Source organism: Cyrtonyx montezumae, unplaced genomic scaffold (assembly GCF_038088225.1).
Source record: "Cyrtonyx montezumae isolate F1298 unplaced genomic scaffold, pur_monq_1.0 scaffold_8, whole genome shotgun sequence".
In the NCBI taxonomy this organism is placed as follows: Eukaryota; Metazoa; Chordata; class Aves; order Galliformes; family Odontophoridae; genus Cyrtonyx; species Cyrtonyx montezumae.
The window spans coordinates 42864711-42884007 of record NW_027072089.1 but is presented as its reverse complement, the minus strand read 5'-3'; the positions used below and the strand labels follow the sequence as shown (position 1 = coordinate 42884007).

The 19297-nt window shown below is 37.4% G+C and overlaps 1 protein-coding gene across 3 annotated transcripts in view; it reads right to left on the bottom strand.

Annotated features, from left to right (window-relative positions):
* Nucleotides 1-3893: 3893 nt before the first annotated feature.
* The window catches only part of SS18 (SS18 subunit of BAF chromatin remodeling complex), a 39772-nt gene continuing 24368 nt past the window's right edge, over nucleotides 3894-19297 (bottom strand). Inside the window, exons 6-11 of one of the 3 annotated variants that reach the window (XM_065752619.1) lie at nucleotides 15100-15267; nucleotides 14298-14402; nucleotides 12104-12196; nucleotides 11264-11386; nucleotides 8498-8631; nucleotides 3894-6360 (exon numbers count right to left, since the gene is read on the bottom strand). In XM_065752619.1, coding sequence (XP_065608691.1) covers nucleotides 6334-6360; nucleotides 8498-8631; nucleotides 11264-11386; nucleotides 12104-12196; nucleotides 14298-14402; nucleotides 15100-15267 — 650 coding nt within the window. In that variant the 3' untranslated portion in view covers nucleotides 3894-6333. The remainder of the gene's footprint in view (nucleotides 6361-8497; nucleotides 8632-11263; nucleotides 11387-12103; nucleotides 12197-14297; nucleotides 14403-15099; nucleotides 15268-19297) is intronic. The other 2 variants (XM_065752620.1, XM_065752622.1) reach the window with 2 other exon arrangements.

Sequence of the window (19297 nt, the reverse complement as noted above, 5' to 3'; positions counted from 1 at the left end):
TAAGCATATTGATTCGCTATCCTCATTCTTGTTTCTCCTCTATCTCCTTCTCAGCATCTTTTATATACGTAATCTGTAGTTCCTAATGCTTTCTGTCTCTGGGCACTGACACCTGAGTCAGCAATATGCTTTGTCACTAGGAAGACTAACAGTACTCTTGGCTGCATCAGGCAAAGCACTGCCAGCAGATCCAGGAAGGTTGCTCTCAGTTGCATCAGTGTACAATGACATGGATAAACTGACCCTTTACATAATGCATGCTTGTCCGCACAAGCTCATGACCCTATTCCAAAGGCTACTGTACTAAGGGATCTACCTTCCTTTTACATCCATGTGTGAGGAGGAAAGTGACTACCAGTCACTGTTAAGAGTTACACCTGCAGAACATGGTGGAGGACAGGGCTGTTATAGCCTGGGACAGTGAAGCCAGTCAGTATGTGTGTGAAAATCATATTATATATAATATAATTATATTATACCAAAGGAGGAACTATAGATGAGCTAATGAACTCAGGCAGTTCCATAAAGAATTTCTGCTATTGTAGAAATCTTGTAGCACCTCCATCAGCAATCGCACCTTTGTGACTATATCAAGTTTTGAGGTTGGTCTTGTCTGCTGCTCTTCTAGAAGACAAGTATGGACAAATAGTGAGCTATTGTGGCTTACCAAACATGGGAAGGGTGACTGACACAGTCTCATAGTGAGAAACAAAGAAAACTAGTCATTTTTCACATAAATACACAAATTGTCTGCAACCACTGGCATAATCTGGGGGCAATCTACAAGTTAATGAGTTACTGGACCCACATGTTGCAGACACAGAAGCCAGTATGACACCCTGCAGCTGCATCCAGCAACAGCTCTTGGTGGAAACAAGCCCAATAACAGACACTTCAGCCCACCAGCTCACTTCAAAAGCTGCTGCAAATTGGTAGTGCAGGTATAGCCCAGTGTTCACTGAAATGGTGACCAGTTCTCAGTGTCCTCTAAACAAATACTAAGAAAACTCAGTTAGCAGGTCACTACTACCAAGGCATGGCCCATGGTCCTCACGTCTGCCATGTTTTTAACTGATGAAGCAGTTGCACTCATTCACCTCCACGTTACCCTCCTTCCTCAGATGAGTGCAGCTCACAGAAGACCTCTGGTTTTCTACTTTCCTTGCTTGCTGCCCAGAGCAGGAAAACACAATGCCACGCAAAATCGAACATCAAGTAATACGGGCAGAATCAAGTTCCTGCTGTAATAAAGCATCAGTGGTTCTGTTATACCAACAGTCCTAACAAGCACCAATGAACATCAGACTCCATTAGGCATGTCAGCCTGCACACCAGATTATTTGCAGTGGTTACAGATTTCCTAGTGGCCACCAGGCATCCATTCATTTACAGTCCTACAAGCAACCACTTGCCATCTGCAAAAGTTTGGGAGGTACTCACACAGCTGCCTGGCTTTTGCTATGTTCTCCCCTTCTCTGCCTACAGGAATACCAAAGCATGGGATAAATGAGACCAGCATCAAACCAGTAAAAACTTGGTTACATTCATGTGGGTACTTTCACTAGGCTCAAGAAATTATGCACTCTGCTATAAGTACATTTTAAAATAAGGTATTTCAATGCAGAAGGCAAACATCTGATCCAGTTGGAAACAGCCTTCGGAGGAAACGGATAAGATGGAGTTATCTATAGGTGCTAGACCTGTCTGAAACAATATCACTGCAAATAAGGGGAAAAAAGGTTAAAAAAGAAGATACACGGATCATTAAACTTTGAGGCTGATACCTTATCAACTTCTCAAGAAGCCATCTTAACAAGTGAGGCCATTAACAAGTATTTAGATAGAAACTCTGAGAACAACAGCACTTGTTTGCATTGTAGCCCTGTGGAAAAGTAGTGGGAAGGCTCTGGGGTGAGAAGTGCTACTGCTGGAGAAGTGTAAAAGAGGATCGGACAAAAATTCCTCACTTGACTTGAAGTTTAACAAAAAGCAGTTTGGATATCAAACTGATGTAACTTAATTTCACAGGAACAATGCCCTAGCACATGGTGTTTTTCTAAAAGCCTGCCTGCAAAGGAGATGTGTCGAGGTGCCAGCGTGTCTCTGGCAAGGCCAAATGCAGCAGGTGATTAGAATTTATGCTGTGTAAAATTAACTTTTAAATGAAATGAAAATCAAGAACCAAAATGGGAAAGCATTTACATGGCAATCCACCTATACCATTTGTTTAAAAAGTGTCAGGTCCAGCGAATATAAGGCAGTGCTCTGAAGAATTCAGACATAACGACTCTGCCGTTCCAGCAGCTGCCTTCTCATTCCCAGATCTTTCCCACCTGAAACCTAAAGTGGAAAGCCACCTACATCCTGAACTACCTTCCCAGAAAACTTTAAAAAAGGAACAAGGAGAAGAATATACAAAACAAAGGATGCACTGAGCATTCTCTCACCAACGGCTGACTGATAGATACCCAGTGAATTCCTGACGAGCAGCACTCTCCTCCAGCAGCTCTCTGCAGTTTTATTGCTGACCAGGACACTAGGTGGTATGGGACATCCTTTGCCTGAGTCAGCTGTCCTGGCTGTGTCCCCTCCCAGCTCCTCTGCTGAGAAGTCCCTTGGTGTGAACGCTTGTAATCCTACTGAGCTCCTAGCCTCAACACAGTGGACTGAGTTTGCACTTGCGTGTGCTGTAAGAAGTGTTTCCTGTTACTGATTTTAAGGGTGTTGCCTTCCATTTTCCTGTTGCCCGCACCCTTGCAAAAACCAAGACTGTTTATTACAGCTCTGGTTTACACACACTGATTTCTGAAATAAAGAGCACCAACACTCACTGCAGTTTACTGAACTGATAAAGGCTGGTACTATCCACAAAATCTCTCCTGACAGTTGAATAACTGCATATCACAGAATCATAGGGGTTGGAAGGGACCTCAAGAGATCATTGAGTCCAACCCCCCTGCCAAAGCAGGTTCCCTTCACCAGGTCGCACAGACAGGCGTCCAGGCGGGTCTTGAATATCTCCAGAGACGTACGATGAAGACATCATTATTCCACCCCAAGCCAACTGGTGTTTGTTGTGTTTCTCAACATAGTTACAAGTTCTGCTACAGCCCATTGCACTTCCTCCAAGTTTTAAGTGCTGAGCAATCTAAGCTGCACTATATTTCCACCTCACTGTGACACCTGAAGATGTGTTCTTTTCACCACTTCATTTGGTAAGCGTTACTTGGTGGTCCCAACAGAGCCCTGGCATAGTTTGAATTCCACCTGATGTAACAATTTATCCTCATTTTGTAAATTCAAGCACTGACTCCTTATTTAGAATCCTTGTTTGGCCATTTAGTCATTTATTTAACCGAATGAAAGTTATGTTGAAGCACCCTCTGCGGTGAGAGAACTGCAGAAATACGACCATATTTGTGCACTCAGTCCCTACTCTCTTTTTATCAGGAGTATTTTCTCAAAAATTAATTAAGCATTTCCAACTAATTTTAGGAATACTAAAGTGGGACTGTTGGCAGAGAGATTATTTGCCTTGCTTTATAAAAGAGCACATTTGCTTCCTTATGTTAGAACACTGTGAAGTCAATTTTTTCTTGAATGGTGAGCCAGCTTCTCCCTATTCGGAGCCATTCACTCAGCAGAAAGGGAAATACAATCACCTGAAAGGAAATACAGTGGCAAAATAATCACAGCACTACAATAATATAAATAATAAATAAATATTTTTAGATAAAAAATGAAAATTTTTAATTCATTAACTACTCCTCTTTACTCTTTGGACACTTGTATTGTTACTGTACACAGATGCTGACTGACAGACATGCTCTGTCAGACTCTGACTTAGTTCTTCTTTTCTACACCGTGTATGCAAAATGTCCACTGTAACATCCTTTTTATTAGTTTGCTCTTGGTTGGATTTTATTTAATAAATAATAACGATTAAAACAAACCTCATATCTTGCAGTTTTTCATCACCATGCTCCTGCTGTGCATTCCTGCTTTTTGTTGCTTAGGAAAAACTGTTGCTTTTTTAATATATAACTTCAGTAGAAACACTCACTTTCGAATGGAGCGATCTCCTCTTGAGTTGTTCTGCCGGCATAATATCAGAGGAATAGGGCAATTTTTGTCACCACCAATTAAAAAGTTTCACGAAACAGGACTGTTATAAAACAATTAAACCTTGCAAATGCAGTAGTCTCTAGGAGGGAAACCCTGGAGGAAATTCTGCTTATTAAAACTGCAATTTTAGTTTCCATTAAAAAGGAGAATAAGACAACAGAAGATGGGCTGGCAAGACAAATTATTTCTTAATGTCAGATGAGCTTATTTCAAATGAGATAACATATCTACACCAGGTTGGGTTCAACACATTGTTGCCTCCTCAACTCATTTATCTAATTCAGTCATCTTGATTATAGCCTCATGGACCTTCATTTCAGAGGAAGAATTTCGTAACAAACAACCTACACAACACGCTGATTACTGAACAGTTAATTCTAATTAACTTGGCTATGGCAAGAGAATTTTGATAAAGTCCTAGAATGCAAATACAGCTTGGTTATCCTGGCCAAATTTCTACAAAATAAAAACTCACAGCAGAGTCTCCAGATGAGACATCAGAGTGATAGGGATCTAATTTAAAGAAACAAATGAGAAAATTAAAATCACAAATAATTTATTCTTCCGTTAGAACTGATGGAGTACAGTTTTAAATAGCAACCAAGTACACAGTGGTGGAAAATTGGCACAGAACCTACAAGCATTTCATTCATAATAATGCTCCTCGTGCTGTAACTGTTCAAACCTTGATGTGTATTTTCTATCAACCCACTTTAAGAAAATGGTTTTCCCTTAGAAAACTATGAACAAACCGAAAACCTTGTTTTCCATCTCAATGGTCAGAGATATTAGGGACGTCATTTCTTTTTTTTCCTCAACATAATCACCAATTGAAAAAATAAGGTTTTATTCCTGGGCTGAATCTGAAGTTTTGTCTTCTATAAAAAGCCCCCAGGAATTCCTGAACACGTATATTCCCGCACAAAAGAATATTCATTTATTTATCTCATATACATTCGCAAGACAGTCTCAAAACCAATTTTTTTGTGTGTACTATGCTATTGATCAAGGTGCTGCCTCTATCTCACATGCAACACTATAAGCGTTAATGCAGTTCAAAACAAAATTTGGCATTGACCTCACCAACAGGTTTTTATATGTTACGTTATAAAACATCCCTTGGTCTCACGTTAACCAATAAGAAAACTGGACACGCACAAAAAATGCCCCCTTTCTAAAGATATTCACTCCCGGTTAGGAAAGTTTAGATAGGTTTTACAAAGTCTTCTAGGCTATTTTGATACATACAAATTATAATCTAAAGGTTAAAATACACTTATACAATACAGTCCTGTCCTCCGTACTGTTTTTCAAATTCTTTGCATATTTAAGCCAGGTAAAATTCACACTAGTCGTTTTCTTTGTTATTGCAATTATTGAGAGGGATTACAGCTTGCTTATGCAAAGCTGTGACAAAACACTTGAGAAATACAACCCAAACGTTCACCTCGTTACCCAAAAAATGTTGCAGAAAATTGTCAAACTATGTTAGAAACGGTTTTTACAAAAATGCTCCACTGAGAAAAATTGGAAAGCTTAAAAAATTAATCTTTGCACAAGGCTATATCATACTGCCCTTAATTATGTTCCCATTTAGGTAACTGGGATTCTCATTCTTTGTACATGAACCTATCAGTGATGTACGATGCTCTTCATCTTTTTTGCACTGTTATCTTTATTGTACACCATTTTGAGACTTCCATGACCAAGCACTTATGATCCTACCCCTTTTTAGCAGATTTCTTATCCTGTCCAGCGAGTAGTGCACTGTCTTGCATATTCACCACATGAAAAACATAATATACAAAATATTGCTGCTGTAAAAAGTGTGCATATCCCCTTCCCCCTACAAAAAAAAATCTGTGGAAAAAATATTAAATTCCCATAACCTTCATAAACATACAAAGCTGTTTGCACCTTTCAGTCTGTAACAGTCTATTTGATATACAGTTCTCAACTCACTGCAAATTGCTATGTCGCGCATTTTCTGTCCAATATTGCCATCTAGAGTAGAGATGTGAAATCAGCTTCTGAGAATCTACAGTCTTTAACAATTTACCCACAAAGACTGTATATTGTAAAAGAGCCACAAGATTTTTTTCCAAAAACTAGATGGAATGGGAAGTTTTCATCTCAGGAAGATGTCCACAGTGCTGAGAAGACAATATGGCTGCTAATAGATATTGCCTACCGGAATGTGAATACTTTTCACTGTTGGTAATTTCCATACTGACCCTAAAAAGGAAATTCAAAATACATAATTAGACATCAAGGTATATATTCCTGTATTAAAAGCTCAAATCAGAACATCTTCCAAACTAAATTATGATGTTAAAAGGTGAATATGAACGAAATAAGTTCATAAGTTCATAAGTTCATAAGGTTGGAAAGGACCTATAAGATCATCTAGTCCAACTATCCTCCTATCACTATCTCTACCCAACTACTAAATTAAGTCCTTTAGCAATGGTAAACCAAGTAGAGTGAGTTCAGAGCTGCATCTCAGTACAAATCATCTGTGTTTTAATGTAACGTGATATGGATTTAAAGCCAGGAATCTAATCTGATCAGAACAGTATGACTTCAAATTTAATACACTGCTGTGAAATTTGTAGAACATCACAAAAAATGAATGATGGGAATTACTGACTACCTAAACTTCAAAACTTATTTTAGAAGTATAGGATTGCCTAAATTCAAGTAATTCAGGAAAACAACCTGTTTTCAGAGACACATAAAAGTACTCATCTATCAAAAATCACATAAAGAGGGTGATATATGTAGCTCAGAAACCAAGGAACGTCTCTGTGAACACAACTAGTAAGCCCGTCTCACAAGAATCAATTATTATATACATTCAATATACAAAATTAGCTGATATTCTCTATTCCTTTTGACAGAACATCACATAATACAGAGAAGGCCAAAGTGAAAGCACCATTGCTCCAAGCTTACTGTGATCCTTCACTATAGGTTTCAAGGTCTGCAGAAACTGTGCTACTGAAGTGGATGTCCTCCACACATGCAGTCTCAACACTATTTAATGTCAAATACCATCACAATATGGCAATACTTTAAATTTCATTTTTATGTTGTAATGTCAGTTTTTTTCCACTGTAATATACCAATCAGTCAGGAAGAAAAATTTGAGAACAGCTGCCAGAGGTGAATTTAAGTAGCACAATTCCTCTGGGAATGGCTAGCATAGAACTGTGAAGAGGTCTTCTATAATTGAGTTTCCCTGTCCAACTCAGACTGCAAAAAATAGAGGACTACAGCATACTACAGAGAGGTTTATCCACTTGCACTGTAAAGAAAGTTGGAGGAAACTCAGCAAACTGAAACTCAGCTCTCTTGACCCTACATATGCCACAACCAAAGCATTTTCATGTAGCTAACACTTTACATGAGGGAGTTAACTGTGCAGTGAGTACTTAGTTTATCCTTTAAATAATTAGGAAAAGTAACTGCATCTCTAAGGTACCACACGGAAAGAGTTTGCCTGTCCTTTCTTCCTTGTCTTTTCCAGTTTCTGTAGGGAGGGAGCCAGCTGTTCTCCATTAGAAATGCAGGTAATTGGGATGAATCTCACTTCCAAAGGAAAGTTCTTAAGAATCCAACTCTTACTCAATTGACGTATCAGGTTTTTTTTTCAAAAACTAAAATTTCAACTGGATCTTTAGTTGTCTCAATTTTATTTATGCCAAGGAAAATAATGCTGTATGTTTCTTTCAATGACATTTCTAAACTTTTGATACTGCATAAATTATATTTTTACAGTTGAGTATGTTCTACAGGAATAAATGATGGGGTATTATTGTTTGTTTTAAACTTAGCAGAGATGGGAAAGAAGCAGCTAATTTTCAGGTTACTTCTTTCTCATGTATTCCTTTTTACTCTTTGGAGGAAACCTGTGCAAAAATGGTTTCCTATCTCCCTACACTGCTCTACTTTAAAAACGACTTTAGTCGAACACCAGAGGTGTTTCTACAGCTGCACAGATTACCAGATCTATGTTTGTGGGAAACTCAACTAAACAATTAAGCACAAACTTAAGAGATTTAGGAGCCTCAACTTTCGTATTTGTCATTTCATATTCAGCTATGAAACAGATCATTAATTTTTAAGGTCTGCAAATACTGTCTGCAAGTTCTCACAGTCAAACTGCATTAAACTTTGCAAGCTCAAAAAAGAATAACTAAACACACTTCTAGACAATCGTTTCTGAATAACTCAACTGTTAAAACTCTTGAGAACTGTGCCACAGATGTCAGAGAGCCTACATCCTCAAATTCATCAGTTAACACATCACAAGAAACCAGAACTATCCAATCCACGTGTAAGAATCACAACTTTCTGACTGAAAGAATACCTGGTCATATCCGTAAGGCCTCTGCTGTGGTGGCTGTGGTGGCCCAGGCTGTGTGGGTCTGTATCCCCCATACTGCTGGCCTTGTCCTTGTGGGTAATTGGGATACTGAGGTCCAGGGCCACCCTGGGAAGGGCCTAGAGAATGTTAAAAGGGAAAAAAGAAAGAAAAGGGAAAAAAAATAAGAGTGCTTAAGGAGTCAGGAAGAAACTGGTTCAAATACTGGGTTTTACAACTGAGCGGGGCTAAGAAGTGTCACTACCACGAAATCAGATCTATCTAAAAGCAGTATCAGGAACAACACTTCTCTCATCCTAGGAAGCACCTTAGCAGACAATGCCTGCTGCGCTCCAACCACAGAAAATTAACAACTTTTTTTTCCCCTAATTACCAACGGATGCAGTTCCACACAACAGGTCACAGAGCAGAAAAAAAGCAAGATGTGACAAAGCATAAACAAGATCACAATTTAGGGAGGCACACTCTTCTCCTGTTGCATGCTACTCCAGTTCACAACTTCATAATGCAAGGAGCAGCCAGATGATCAACTGCACTTTCGGGCTTTCTGAAGAGACCAGTAATGCTGCACTGCCAAAAAGTCAGTGCTCACATCTCAGTGGGCAATCATAAACAGGATGTCAAGAAAGCAAATTACATGAAGTGTGTGATATGACAACTGGTAAATGATAATGTAGGAAGAAAAAAGGCACCTCCTACATCCTCTCCCCTTGTCATCTTAACTTTACAGAAACAGGATAGAAAAGAACTTTGGCTGCAGCCTCTTTTGGCTGTAAAAGGAAGCAGCTCTTTTGTCAAGACAAACTTTCAGTCACTCTTCACAGGGACTAAGTCTGTCAGTCTACGGAAGCTGCATGTTACTACCATCAGGCACTGAAGACATCTTTCAAAGAAAATTAAACTCATCCCCTCCTACCTTGGGAGATATGATGTCCCGTGTATTTCAGAGACACTAGCTATTTCAACACCACCTGCTAAAAACTGGCAGACTCAGGAAGAGCTGTAACTCTGGAGAAGTATTTTAGAAAAAAAACAGGATTTTTTTAAATCACAAAAAACAAGTTGCATTTTATCAATAAGATGACTCAGTAATAGAGAGGGCTACTTCTACAGGCACTGGACATTAAAACCACATCAGCGTGTAACTCTTGGTAATTCTGCATCTATGAGACAGTCAGAAAGATGACCTAGCAAAGACAAGCTCCTTTGCATATTACCATTCTCCTCAGGCCTCAAATCTCCTTGAACTATACAGCTCTTGCTTCGAACAGTGGAACAAAACCTTAAAGATTGATAATAATGACTGAGATGCTGATTTATTTTTGCAAATTAGAAAGCAATTAAATATTAAATTGAGCAAGGGTACTATATCCTAAGAAGTGCTGTGTTCACCTGACAAATGAAGCCTGGCTTTTATTTATTCATTGTAATACTTTATTGTTGAATTCTAAATATTCAGTAGTAAAATCTATAAAATGAAATGGAATCTGTTAATTTGGTGCTTCCGTATCTATTTTTGCTTTAGAAAAAGAAACTAAAAGTATGCTCACTGTGTTTACAGAAAAAGCAGCTCCCACAGACTTCATCATCCCTTTATTTCTTAACCTAAATTTTCAGAACACTAGATTTTACTTCTTTTCATAATCAGAACTGAAAACTAGGCAAATCTTCATTCTGATCTTCACTTTAACCCCATGTTAAGCTTTGCAGAATGTAAGTATACAAAGCAGAGGTCTATAGAACTATAAATTTTTCAGAACTATAAATTTTTCCATAACATCAAAAAGGAGAACATTTTCTAAATGTCAGCAGATCCTCCGTAAAACTGTCTCAACATAACTGGATTTGGGGCAAATGTGGCATCTGCCTTCATAGCAAAGAAGTCACCTATGGATTTCCACACATTCCCAGAATGCTGGAAGTCTTAGCACATAAGCCTAGACGAAGCTAGAAGTTAAAATATATGTAATTAGATTTCAGATATTCTTTCCTAGATGTTGCATCTTTTAAGATAAATATGTACAGCTTTATAATATGGAATGATAAGCAAAACCAAAGCAGTATTTTTAGTATGATCTGCTGACTTACAGTTTTCACAAACAGCACACAAAAATTACATACTAGTACTGCAAGTTTCCTGTCTGGGAGTTCTCCTTGAATCCAAAGAATACATCATTTAACTTGTGGCAGACTTCTCATTCTTGCCATATGTTACATGGTTTGCGCCATCAGTGCAAGCATTTCCAAGACAAATCATTAGAAAACATCACAGGTAATGCTGCTGTTCATTTCTTTACTTATCAGTACAAGAATTTTAATAGGATGATTCATTTATGTTGGATGACATTCTAAATAGAGGCTTTATTTTTTTGTTGTTTTTAAAGATGTTGTTCTAAATGCCAAGCCTGGAGATGAAGTGGTGTAAGTGGCTCTTTGCCAACTTTGTGCCCTCTACACTGTGTTCACCAAGGGGATAGAATAGAGCAGAGCTTTTCTAAATTACAGTCACTTCTGAAAATATTATCTAGACATTGCTCAGCATTCTGTGCAACCATACTGTCCAAGCCTGACAACAGATCTACTTCCAAACAGATGCCGTTCTCTACACTTGATTGTTTTGGTCCACTGAAATTGAGCATACAGCTATCTTGCACAAGCCCTGCCTTTCAACCCACGAAAACTAGGATGCAATAACACATGAAGAACTCTTAGTGTTTTCTCTGATTACTGCCTGCACCAACAGGTTCTTACCATAACCCTGCTGTTGTCCAGGATAGCCTTGTTGGCCTGGATATTGCTGCTGTTGTGGTGGGTAACCCTGCTGTTGGGGTGGTCCTTGATATGCATCTTGCTGCTGACCATACTGTGAGTTTCCTGTAAGATGATTGCGAGAAAGAAAAAACAACTGAAGGTACTTACTTTATTGAACATTTTTCCTTTTAAGATGCACAGCCAACAACACAAAATGAAAATGCAATATTGATTTCAAAAACTGAACGAAACAAAGAAAACTCAAACCAAACAGAAGGAATTCGGCCAAACAAACTGCAGTTAAAGCCAATTTTGCAAAGTTGAACTGCAGCATTTTCAGCATCTCTGCCAAAGGAGCATTGCATTTACTGGAACATCACAGTCATAAGATCATGACTATACTAAATAAAATAAAAAAAAAAAAGACAAAATTAAGGACAGCTACAAGAGCACAGACTAGCTACACGATATCGGCAAGCTGTTTCCTAACGGCACTATAATTATACAAAATATATACACACACAAAAAGATTTAGAACGGAACCAACAGATTTATGTTTAAATAAAAATTTCCATTGAGATTAAAAAAAAAAATCTCTGAAGTGTTTTAGTCATTTTACTGTTGTTAGAAATGGCAAATTATGGTTATATATTTTAGGTGTCTGCAAGAAATTATTCTGAACGCTTCGAGTTCCCTGCGATTTTCAAGACAGCCAGCAACTAGTATTCTACAAGAGCTTTGCATGGGTATAAGTTGTGTTGTGCAAGAACTTCTGTTCCCGTTGCGGGTGGGGGAGGAAAGGGAATGTATGTGCGTATGTGTGTGAAGGTATATAGATACCTCCTTCGTAGTAATGTTGTGAGGAATCCTCATAAGGCCTATCGTAGCCTTGTTCAGGATACGACGGTTGCTGATAACCGTAATCATTATGACCTACATCAATTCGACAAGAGACAGGAAGAAACGTTAATGGCCTCTGAGTGAAAACCCTAAGAATATTTCATTTCTCAGAAAAATGAAAAAAAAATTTCAACTGGATATACATGAAAAATATTTTTCAATTGTATTAGCCAAAGATTTATTATTATGGTTTCCTTTCATATTGAATTAACATGTGACAGGAAAAAAAAAGCTTAAAGCAGTAGTTTCAGCAACATCACAGCAAAGGATGATCGTAACCTTCTGATAATCCTTGTTGGGGGAAAAAAAAAAGTACTTTATCTTTCACTCAAAAAAAAAAAGAAAGCATCTAGGCCTTTCACATGTAAATAACCTGAATTAAATCAGAATGAACAAAGAAAGCAATTATCATACTTTGTCTAACACCTGTTCTGCTGATCTCCAATTCGAAAGCATATGCTAAAAGCAGTGTGAAATAGAACAAATAAAGCTCAATGAAGTTATGAATTACAGTCCACATTAAATTCTGCTTTGAAGTGACAGAAACTTAACATTCTCAAGGTCGATTTTTCCCTACAAACAGAATTCCTACAAGGCTTAGTGAACTTTTCCTCCAGTCCTGAGTAGAATCATTACAAATGAGCTTTTCTATTCAGAGACTATAGGCATCTCTGATTATGAAACCAATACATACAGTAAGCATCCCACCTGCTTGCTGCTTTAAAAGTACGTCTTACAGATGAAAAAAAAAATAATATCTCATTGCTATAAAGGTCAAGAAATGACGCTGAATTTTGTTCAGATTTTCAATAACATTAGATCTGGTAGCTAGCATAGGAGAAAACAGTTTAAAAATAAGTAGTCCTGGCAATCAGTTCCAGAATCATACAATACTTCATGGAATAAATAAAGATACACAATCATTAACACAAGGTCTTATAACACAATTTCTAGTTCTACAGAAGTGAGATAATGAGGTAGTGATAAAGAATGAATAATTCTTGATGAATTCCTCTGTGCTGCCACAGATCTGTCAGTGGTAACGTTCAATTGTCTTCACTATAGTAAATATATTGTAACCATTTCCAGTTCATGTTTATAACATAAAAATTCAAAAATGAAAGCTTTACAGTTCTGAGCTATGCACATTGTAAAAGTCTGCACGCACATCTTAAAAAATAATACACGTAAACTTATAAGCATGGCTTATATCTTATCTTAAATCAATCTTAATTTCACAGAAATGAGAATTCGGATAACTAACCTGTGCCCTTTTATTTGCAATGAGTAATGGCTTTGACAATTACACACTTAGCTTTGTGTATGTTTGTTTTAAAAACAATAACATCTACCACATTCCTTGAACTTTTTAAAAAAGCATTATGTTGCACACACGGTTCTCACAGTAGTCATGACTCAACATTTTTGTTCTCCCAGTCTCTGCACAGACTAAAACCAGGTCAATTGCAACTTTTCTAACTTATAACACAATGCAATAGCCTTTAGCACTGTAAATTCCACAAGGTAGGAGGACAGGTCTATGCAATTCAAAGTTACGGTCTCGTCTCCAAAGCCTCAGGGGAACTTCTTGAAGACAATTTATAATTACAAGCTCCTCATGGCAGGGACTGCTTTATTCTTTTGTGAAAATTATGCTGAATGCCCATATCAATAGCAGCAAGAACACATTTGTATGACAAGAAAACTAAGCACTAAGTTAAAAAAATAAAATATTTACAGAAAAAACACATTTCTTAAGCAAGTTCTTCCATTTCAGTAGAATCTTTATCACCCCTTATCTTATTTATAATGAAGTTACGACTTAATTCATCTCAATTATACAAGACATAATAAAGAGCCCTCCTTTTAGATACACCAATTACAGATTTTTCACTTTGAAATACTAAAACTGTTGTAATAGTTTCAAATGGGAGTATTACAAATTACATACTCTAAAATTAATTACTCATAGTAACTTAAACTTTATTAACAATTCCGAATTTGGAAGCTTTTGTAAATGTGAAATATGATATTCCATTGCTACTCTTGCCCCATTCCCTAATTTTGGGCATACGTCTGCATTAATATTGGGCAGGTATAGAAAATGGGAAAGTCAACATTTATGAGAGATTACCATCAGGGTAATATTGCTGGTTCATGCCTTCTGGAGGACCTTGTCCACCATGACTGTATTGGTCCCCATAATAGTCTTCCTGGCCTGAGTACTGCTGTGGTGGGCCTGAAAAACCACAACCAGTCAATACGTAAATAACTTGTTTTCTCTATTATAAAGCCTGCTATTTTCTGATTTTACTGTGAGAAATATTTCTCATATGTATTCCCCACCCATACTGTTGCATTTACAATATATGTAATCTCTTTGACTTAAAAAAACCCAAACATCTCTACGTATTTTATACACACAAGCATACAGTTTGGCTGCATCAGACTGAGCACATATATATCAAACTACATTTCTGAGATCATTTTAGGAACACGTGTATAACAGCACCAAGTATTAAAAATAAAGTTACTTTTTTTCTAATAGGACTAAGGGGAAAAAAAGAAAAAAAGCGAGGCTGCAGAACACTGTTCCTTTTTTGTAACAGCAAATTCAGAACCAAGCAGGTACTTCACTCCTTTTCTATACCTATCATTTTAATATTGAAATAGAATCTGCATCAGCATGAGATGCATACTTTTAGATACTTTCTGTTAGAAAGAACACAAAACAAAAGGAACACTTGCATTCAAGTTTAATTGCGATACCAGTCAACCTGTTGCTACAACAACTGAAAAAACAGTCTGCAGACAAAGTCTGTAACTGGAACATCCAATGATTTCACTGAAATTTGGTGTCAGCAATAAAGTGATTTAAAATAATTTTAAAGATGGGTATTTAAAATCAATAGAAGAACACTGAAGTGAAGTCCTACCTTGCTGTGGCGGTCTGTAAGGAGGAATCTGTCTCTGACCCATCATGTGATTGCCTTGGTTAACTTGGCCCATCATTCCCATAGGTGGCTGCTGTCCCTGGTAATGCTGGCCACCAGCTTGTGGCATATTGTATTGCTGGGAAGGAGGCTGCTGGTGCATCATTGGACCTATGAAAGAAAAGTCACAAATACGTCTTCTGTAACTCAAAAAGCAGATAAAAGTCTCTATTTTTAGTTCTTTCATGCAGATTGGTTATCTCTGCTCCTGTGCAACTGTATACACTGAATTCGGTAACCAAGTCACAAAAGAGAACTCATACTAAGTAGGACTGCTTTCTGGATGGGTTTTTCTTTTACCTACAGACACGAATTACTCATACATAAATAACTGAAATCTTCTTCATTTTGGTATGTTTGTTTTAAAAACCTGCAAAGAAAAGGTAGATGAATACCTGATGGTGAAACCTTAAGAAGTGGTAGAAACATTAATTAACACTTTGAACTCCTCGGGGCATAGTTTTAATGCAAGTTTAGATGCTGTTATAGTCCACTAACAAACCATCCAGCTGTTATCACAAAATAAACAATTTTATTTAGCCTGTAAAGGCAAACCACTTACACAACTGAGTCAGACAATCATGCAACAGATATTATGCAGAAGACCAACAGGAATATACGCTCTGCCCACCACACAATAGTTCCACACAACCTAGTACAAAAATCTTCCATACTGAGCTGCTGAGAATTTCTATGAACCACAGAAAGAGACTGCCCATGTTTTATCAACCAAGAAAATCTGGTTAAGGCTGAACTTGGAAACATGTTAACCATGAAAACAGACAGCTCAAGAATGATCCACTGACACAATACAGCAATGACAACGATGACTGAGTCATTTTATGTGAATGTAGGTTATGCTGAAAAAACTTTTCACAGAGTCACAGAATTGTAGGGGTTGGAAGGGACCTCTAGAGATCATCAAGTCCAAACCCCCTGCCAAAGCAGCTCCCTAGACTTTAAGAACAGCCTCTTCACTTTCTCAGAAAAGTTATTTCAGTATTAAAACATGAGAAGAGTTGCGACAAGGAGCTCAAATTTTCTAACAATCTCTTTTCACAATATGCCAACTGAAAAAAATTAGGCACACTGCGCATTTTGTAAAGGTAATTTTACAACAGAGAAGGTGATTAGTCCCATTAAAAAACAAAACAACAAAAAAAATCAAAACACCAGACTGGAACAGCCACACCTTGTCTTCACACCAAGAGAAAAAAGTTGGCATCTATTTGTTCTGTATGCTGGTTTCTGCCTTTGCATTTCTTTCCCTTTTTTTTTTTTTTTTTTAATAACAAGATGTTAGAGCACTAGCAGTAAGTCCTACGTAGGAACAGCAGTGCTACAAAACTAGCTAGGTACAGTCAGTACCAACAATGGATTTACAGACGGAACGGAATACAGAGGCACTTAGGCCCTGTCTCTGTGTGGGGTTACAAGAGAATGTTAAGCCAAATTAATTAAAGGTATGAATTCAAAGTGTGTTAAGTTAAGCCCATTAAACTCCTGTGTGGAATCTCTTAGTGAGAAGTGAAGTAGCCTTTGTTCCGTTAACCTTAATTTTCCTCTGAAGATAAATACTGGCCACTCTTAAAATGATCTAGTTCTGTTTCTACCCTTCAGCATGACAGTTTCCATGTTCTGACATTAAAGGATAAAAAAAAGTTTATATTTTGATACTGTAATTATTTTTCACTTAAAAATACACTTCATTTTGATCTTCTGAACAAGGAAGTAATTTAGATCATTCTGTTTCACTGCTTTTCTGTTTAGAGGAACTGAGAAAGATTAGGCAGCCTTTAAAAAATTAAAAACTTCTTGCCATAATATTCCTAGATCTCCAGAAAGCTTGTTAATTAACAATATTAATATTAGTCACAATACAATGTGATAAAATGTGTTGGGTCCCCACGGTGCAATGTAGAGGTTTTCTGTTTGCTTTTTAAATTAGAACTTCATTAACACTTTGTAGAGCCACAATGAGAATTCACTGCCCTGCATCAGACTGTGTATTGTGTTAATAACTGAGTGCCTGGCTTCCTTCCAGTTCGGTTCACAACTCCCTCTTACTACAAAGATATCTAGGAGAACAACCATGCTCTCCGTAATCTCACGCACCAGAACCAATTTATGCAGAAGTTTTGAGGGGTGGGGGAACTTTGAATTTGCTTTTTCTTTTGAAAAAGCCTAAAATGAAGCTATATTTATTCATTATATGATGTTTATATGACAAGTGTAACCAAGAGAACCCCTTGGCAAAGCTTAAGTCAAAAACCTAAGATCATTAGTTCATGATCTACACATGGCTGTTAGTTTCAGAGGGCCCAAAATATCTTACCTGCACAGAGCCCAAAGAGAGTGCAAGAAAACACTCTGCAGAGCTTTTGCTGTGAATATGCATGTACATAGGCTGACTATGGGCTTTCCAAGAAACTAACTTCACCAGTACAAATCCAGATATACACCACAAATGTTTCTGTACATTAAGGCAATAGTCTTCACATGCTCATACGCCAGAAAGTCCCTTGAGAAAAAAAGCCTGAATAAGAACATACAAGGAAATAAGAATACTGTAGGGTCTGTGAAGAACATGGCTAATTTGAAAAATGCCAAATGTAGACCCATATCATGATTACAGAGTAAGTGAATGTACAAACAAGTCAGACAATGGGTGGAAAGTGAACTATTCCCCGTAAAATCTAATTTAAAAGAGTCTACATTATAATGCTGCTCAACTGCTCAGTTCAAGTAGCTTTCTGCACCTACCAATAGAAAGCCTTTTCCTGTTCCAGCCAGCATTTCATAAGGAGGGCTGATACACAAGAAAGAAAACATATGAACATTTACATAAATAGGTTGGTTACATATCTTTTTAAAAATCCAGCAAATCTTGGGGCAATTACCTAACAAGAAACCACCTAAGGAATCCAACAACCTAGCTGTCAGACACACACAGCAAATGGAGAGAAAAAAGCAAACCAGAAGTGAGCCCTACATAAACCTAATAAATTCCGAATAATGCACAGAAGATGAATGAGCTGCTCAAAAGTTCAGCAGTTTAAAGTGTCTCCTTAGCCTCATCTTCTGCTAAAGTTCAGACAACTGGTGGCAAATGCTACAAGAGGAGTATAACTGTTAGCATAACTGCTAGCACAGTTGAAACTTCTGGAGGAGAAGCAGAGCAATGAGCAACCACATTCATAAATGGCTCTGCTGTTCCAATCAAACAGCTAAGGGAAAGGCTATACTAAAAAGGTAAAACAAGCTGCTGCTTCTCTAGTCTTAAAAACTATACACCTATTATTGCTAAAAAAAAAAAAAGTTTCTTCTTATGGCATATCACTGTGTGCACAGACATGAATAAAGCTATTGGATACTCTCATTCAGAGTATTAGCAAAACACACCATGCCAGGTGCTAAATCTCACCATGGCATCCACCGCTGGACAAACAAAAAGTAAACCTAGCAATGCAGCAGCCCTCAGCAGAAATTTTTCTGCTGTCATTCTTTTCCTTTAGGATTAAAAAAAAATTACAGTAAATACTTGCTTTGAAACATACATGTTAACAATTCTTGCAAATCTAGCTCAAGAACTCTAGCAAAGGGTAAATTTAATTTTCATTTTTCTTGACCAAGTCTAGTTTCTCGAAAGACTTTCAGGATATATAGTTTTTGCTACTCCTAATGTTAGGCTGTAATTAAAGGCTGTAGAAATTTCTCCACACTTGCTTTTTCTACACAGTTTTTCTTAAAGTGAACCATTATTTAAGGTGTCATTTAAGGAAAATTAAGAATATAAAAACATCTCATTAAAAAAAAATCATTAGTTATCACTGTTGACTTTAATGTCTGTTAAGGAACAAATGTGACAACCATTTACATCTTTTTATTTTTCAGGATAGGTGAACTGCAGTGTCCACATCTAGACATCCACAGCTAGACGTGCTACAAAGACAGCACTTCAGCATTCTTTCTTTTCCTTGAGTAGGATGTATTTCCAAAATATTGAGACTGTCCTGCTTACTTCATGGCACCTGTAAAGCTACTATTGTAAAGCAATTCAGGTATTGAAAGGAATAGACTTTGCTTACATGGGAATGAACAGACAGCAAGAAATTCATAAAAGATCCTCAACCTCAGAAGA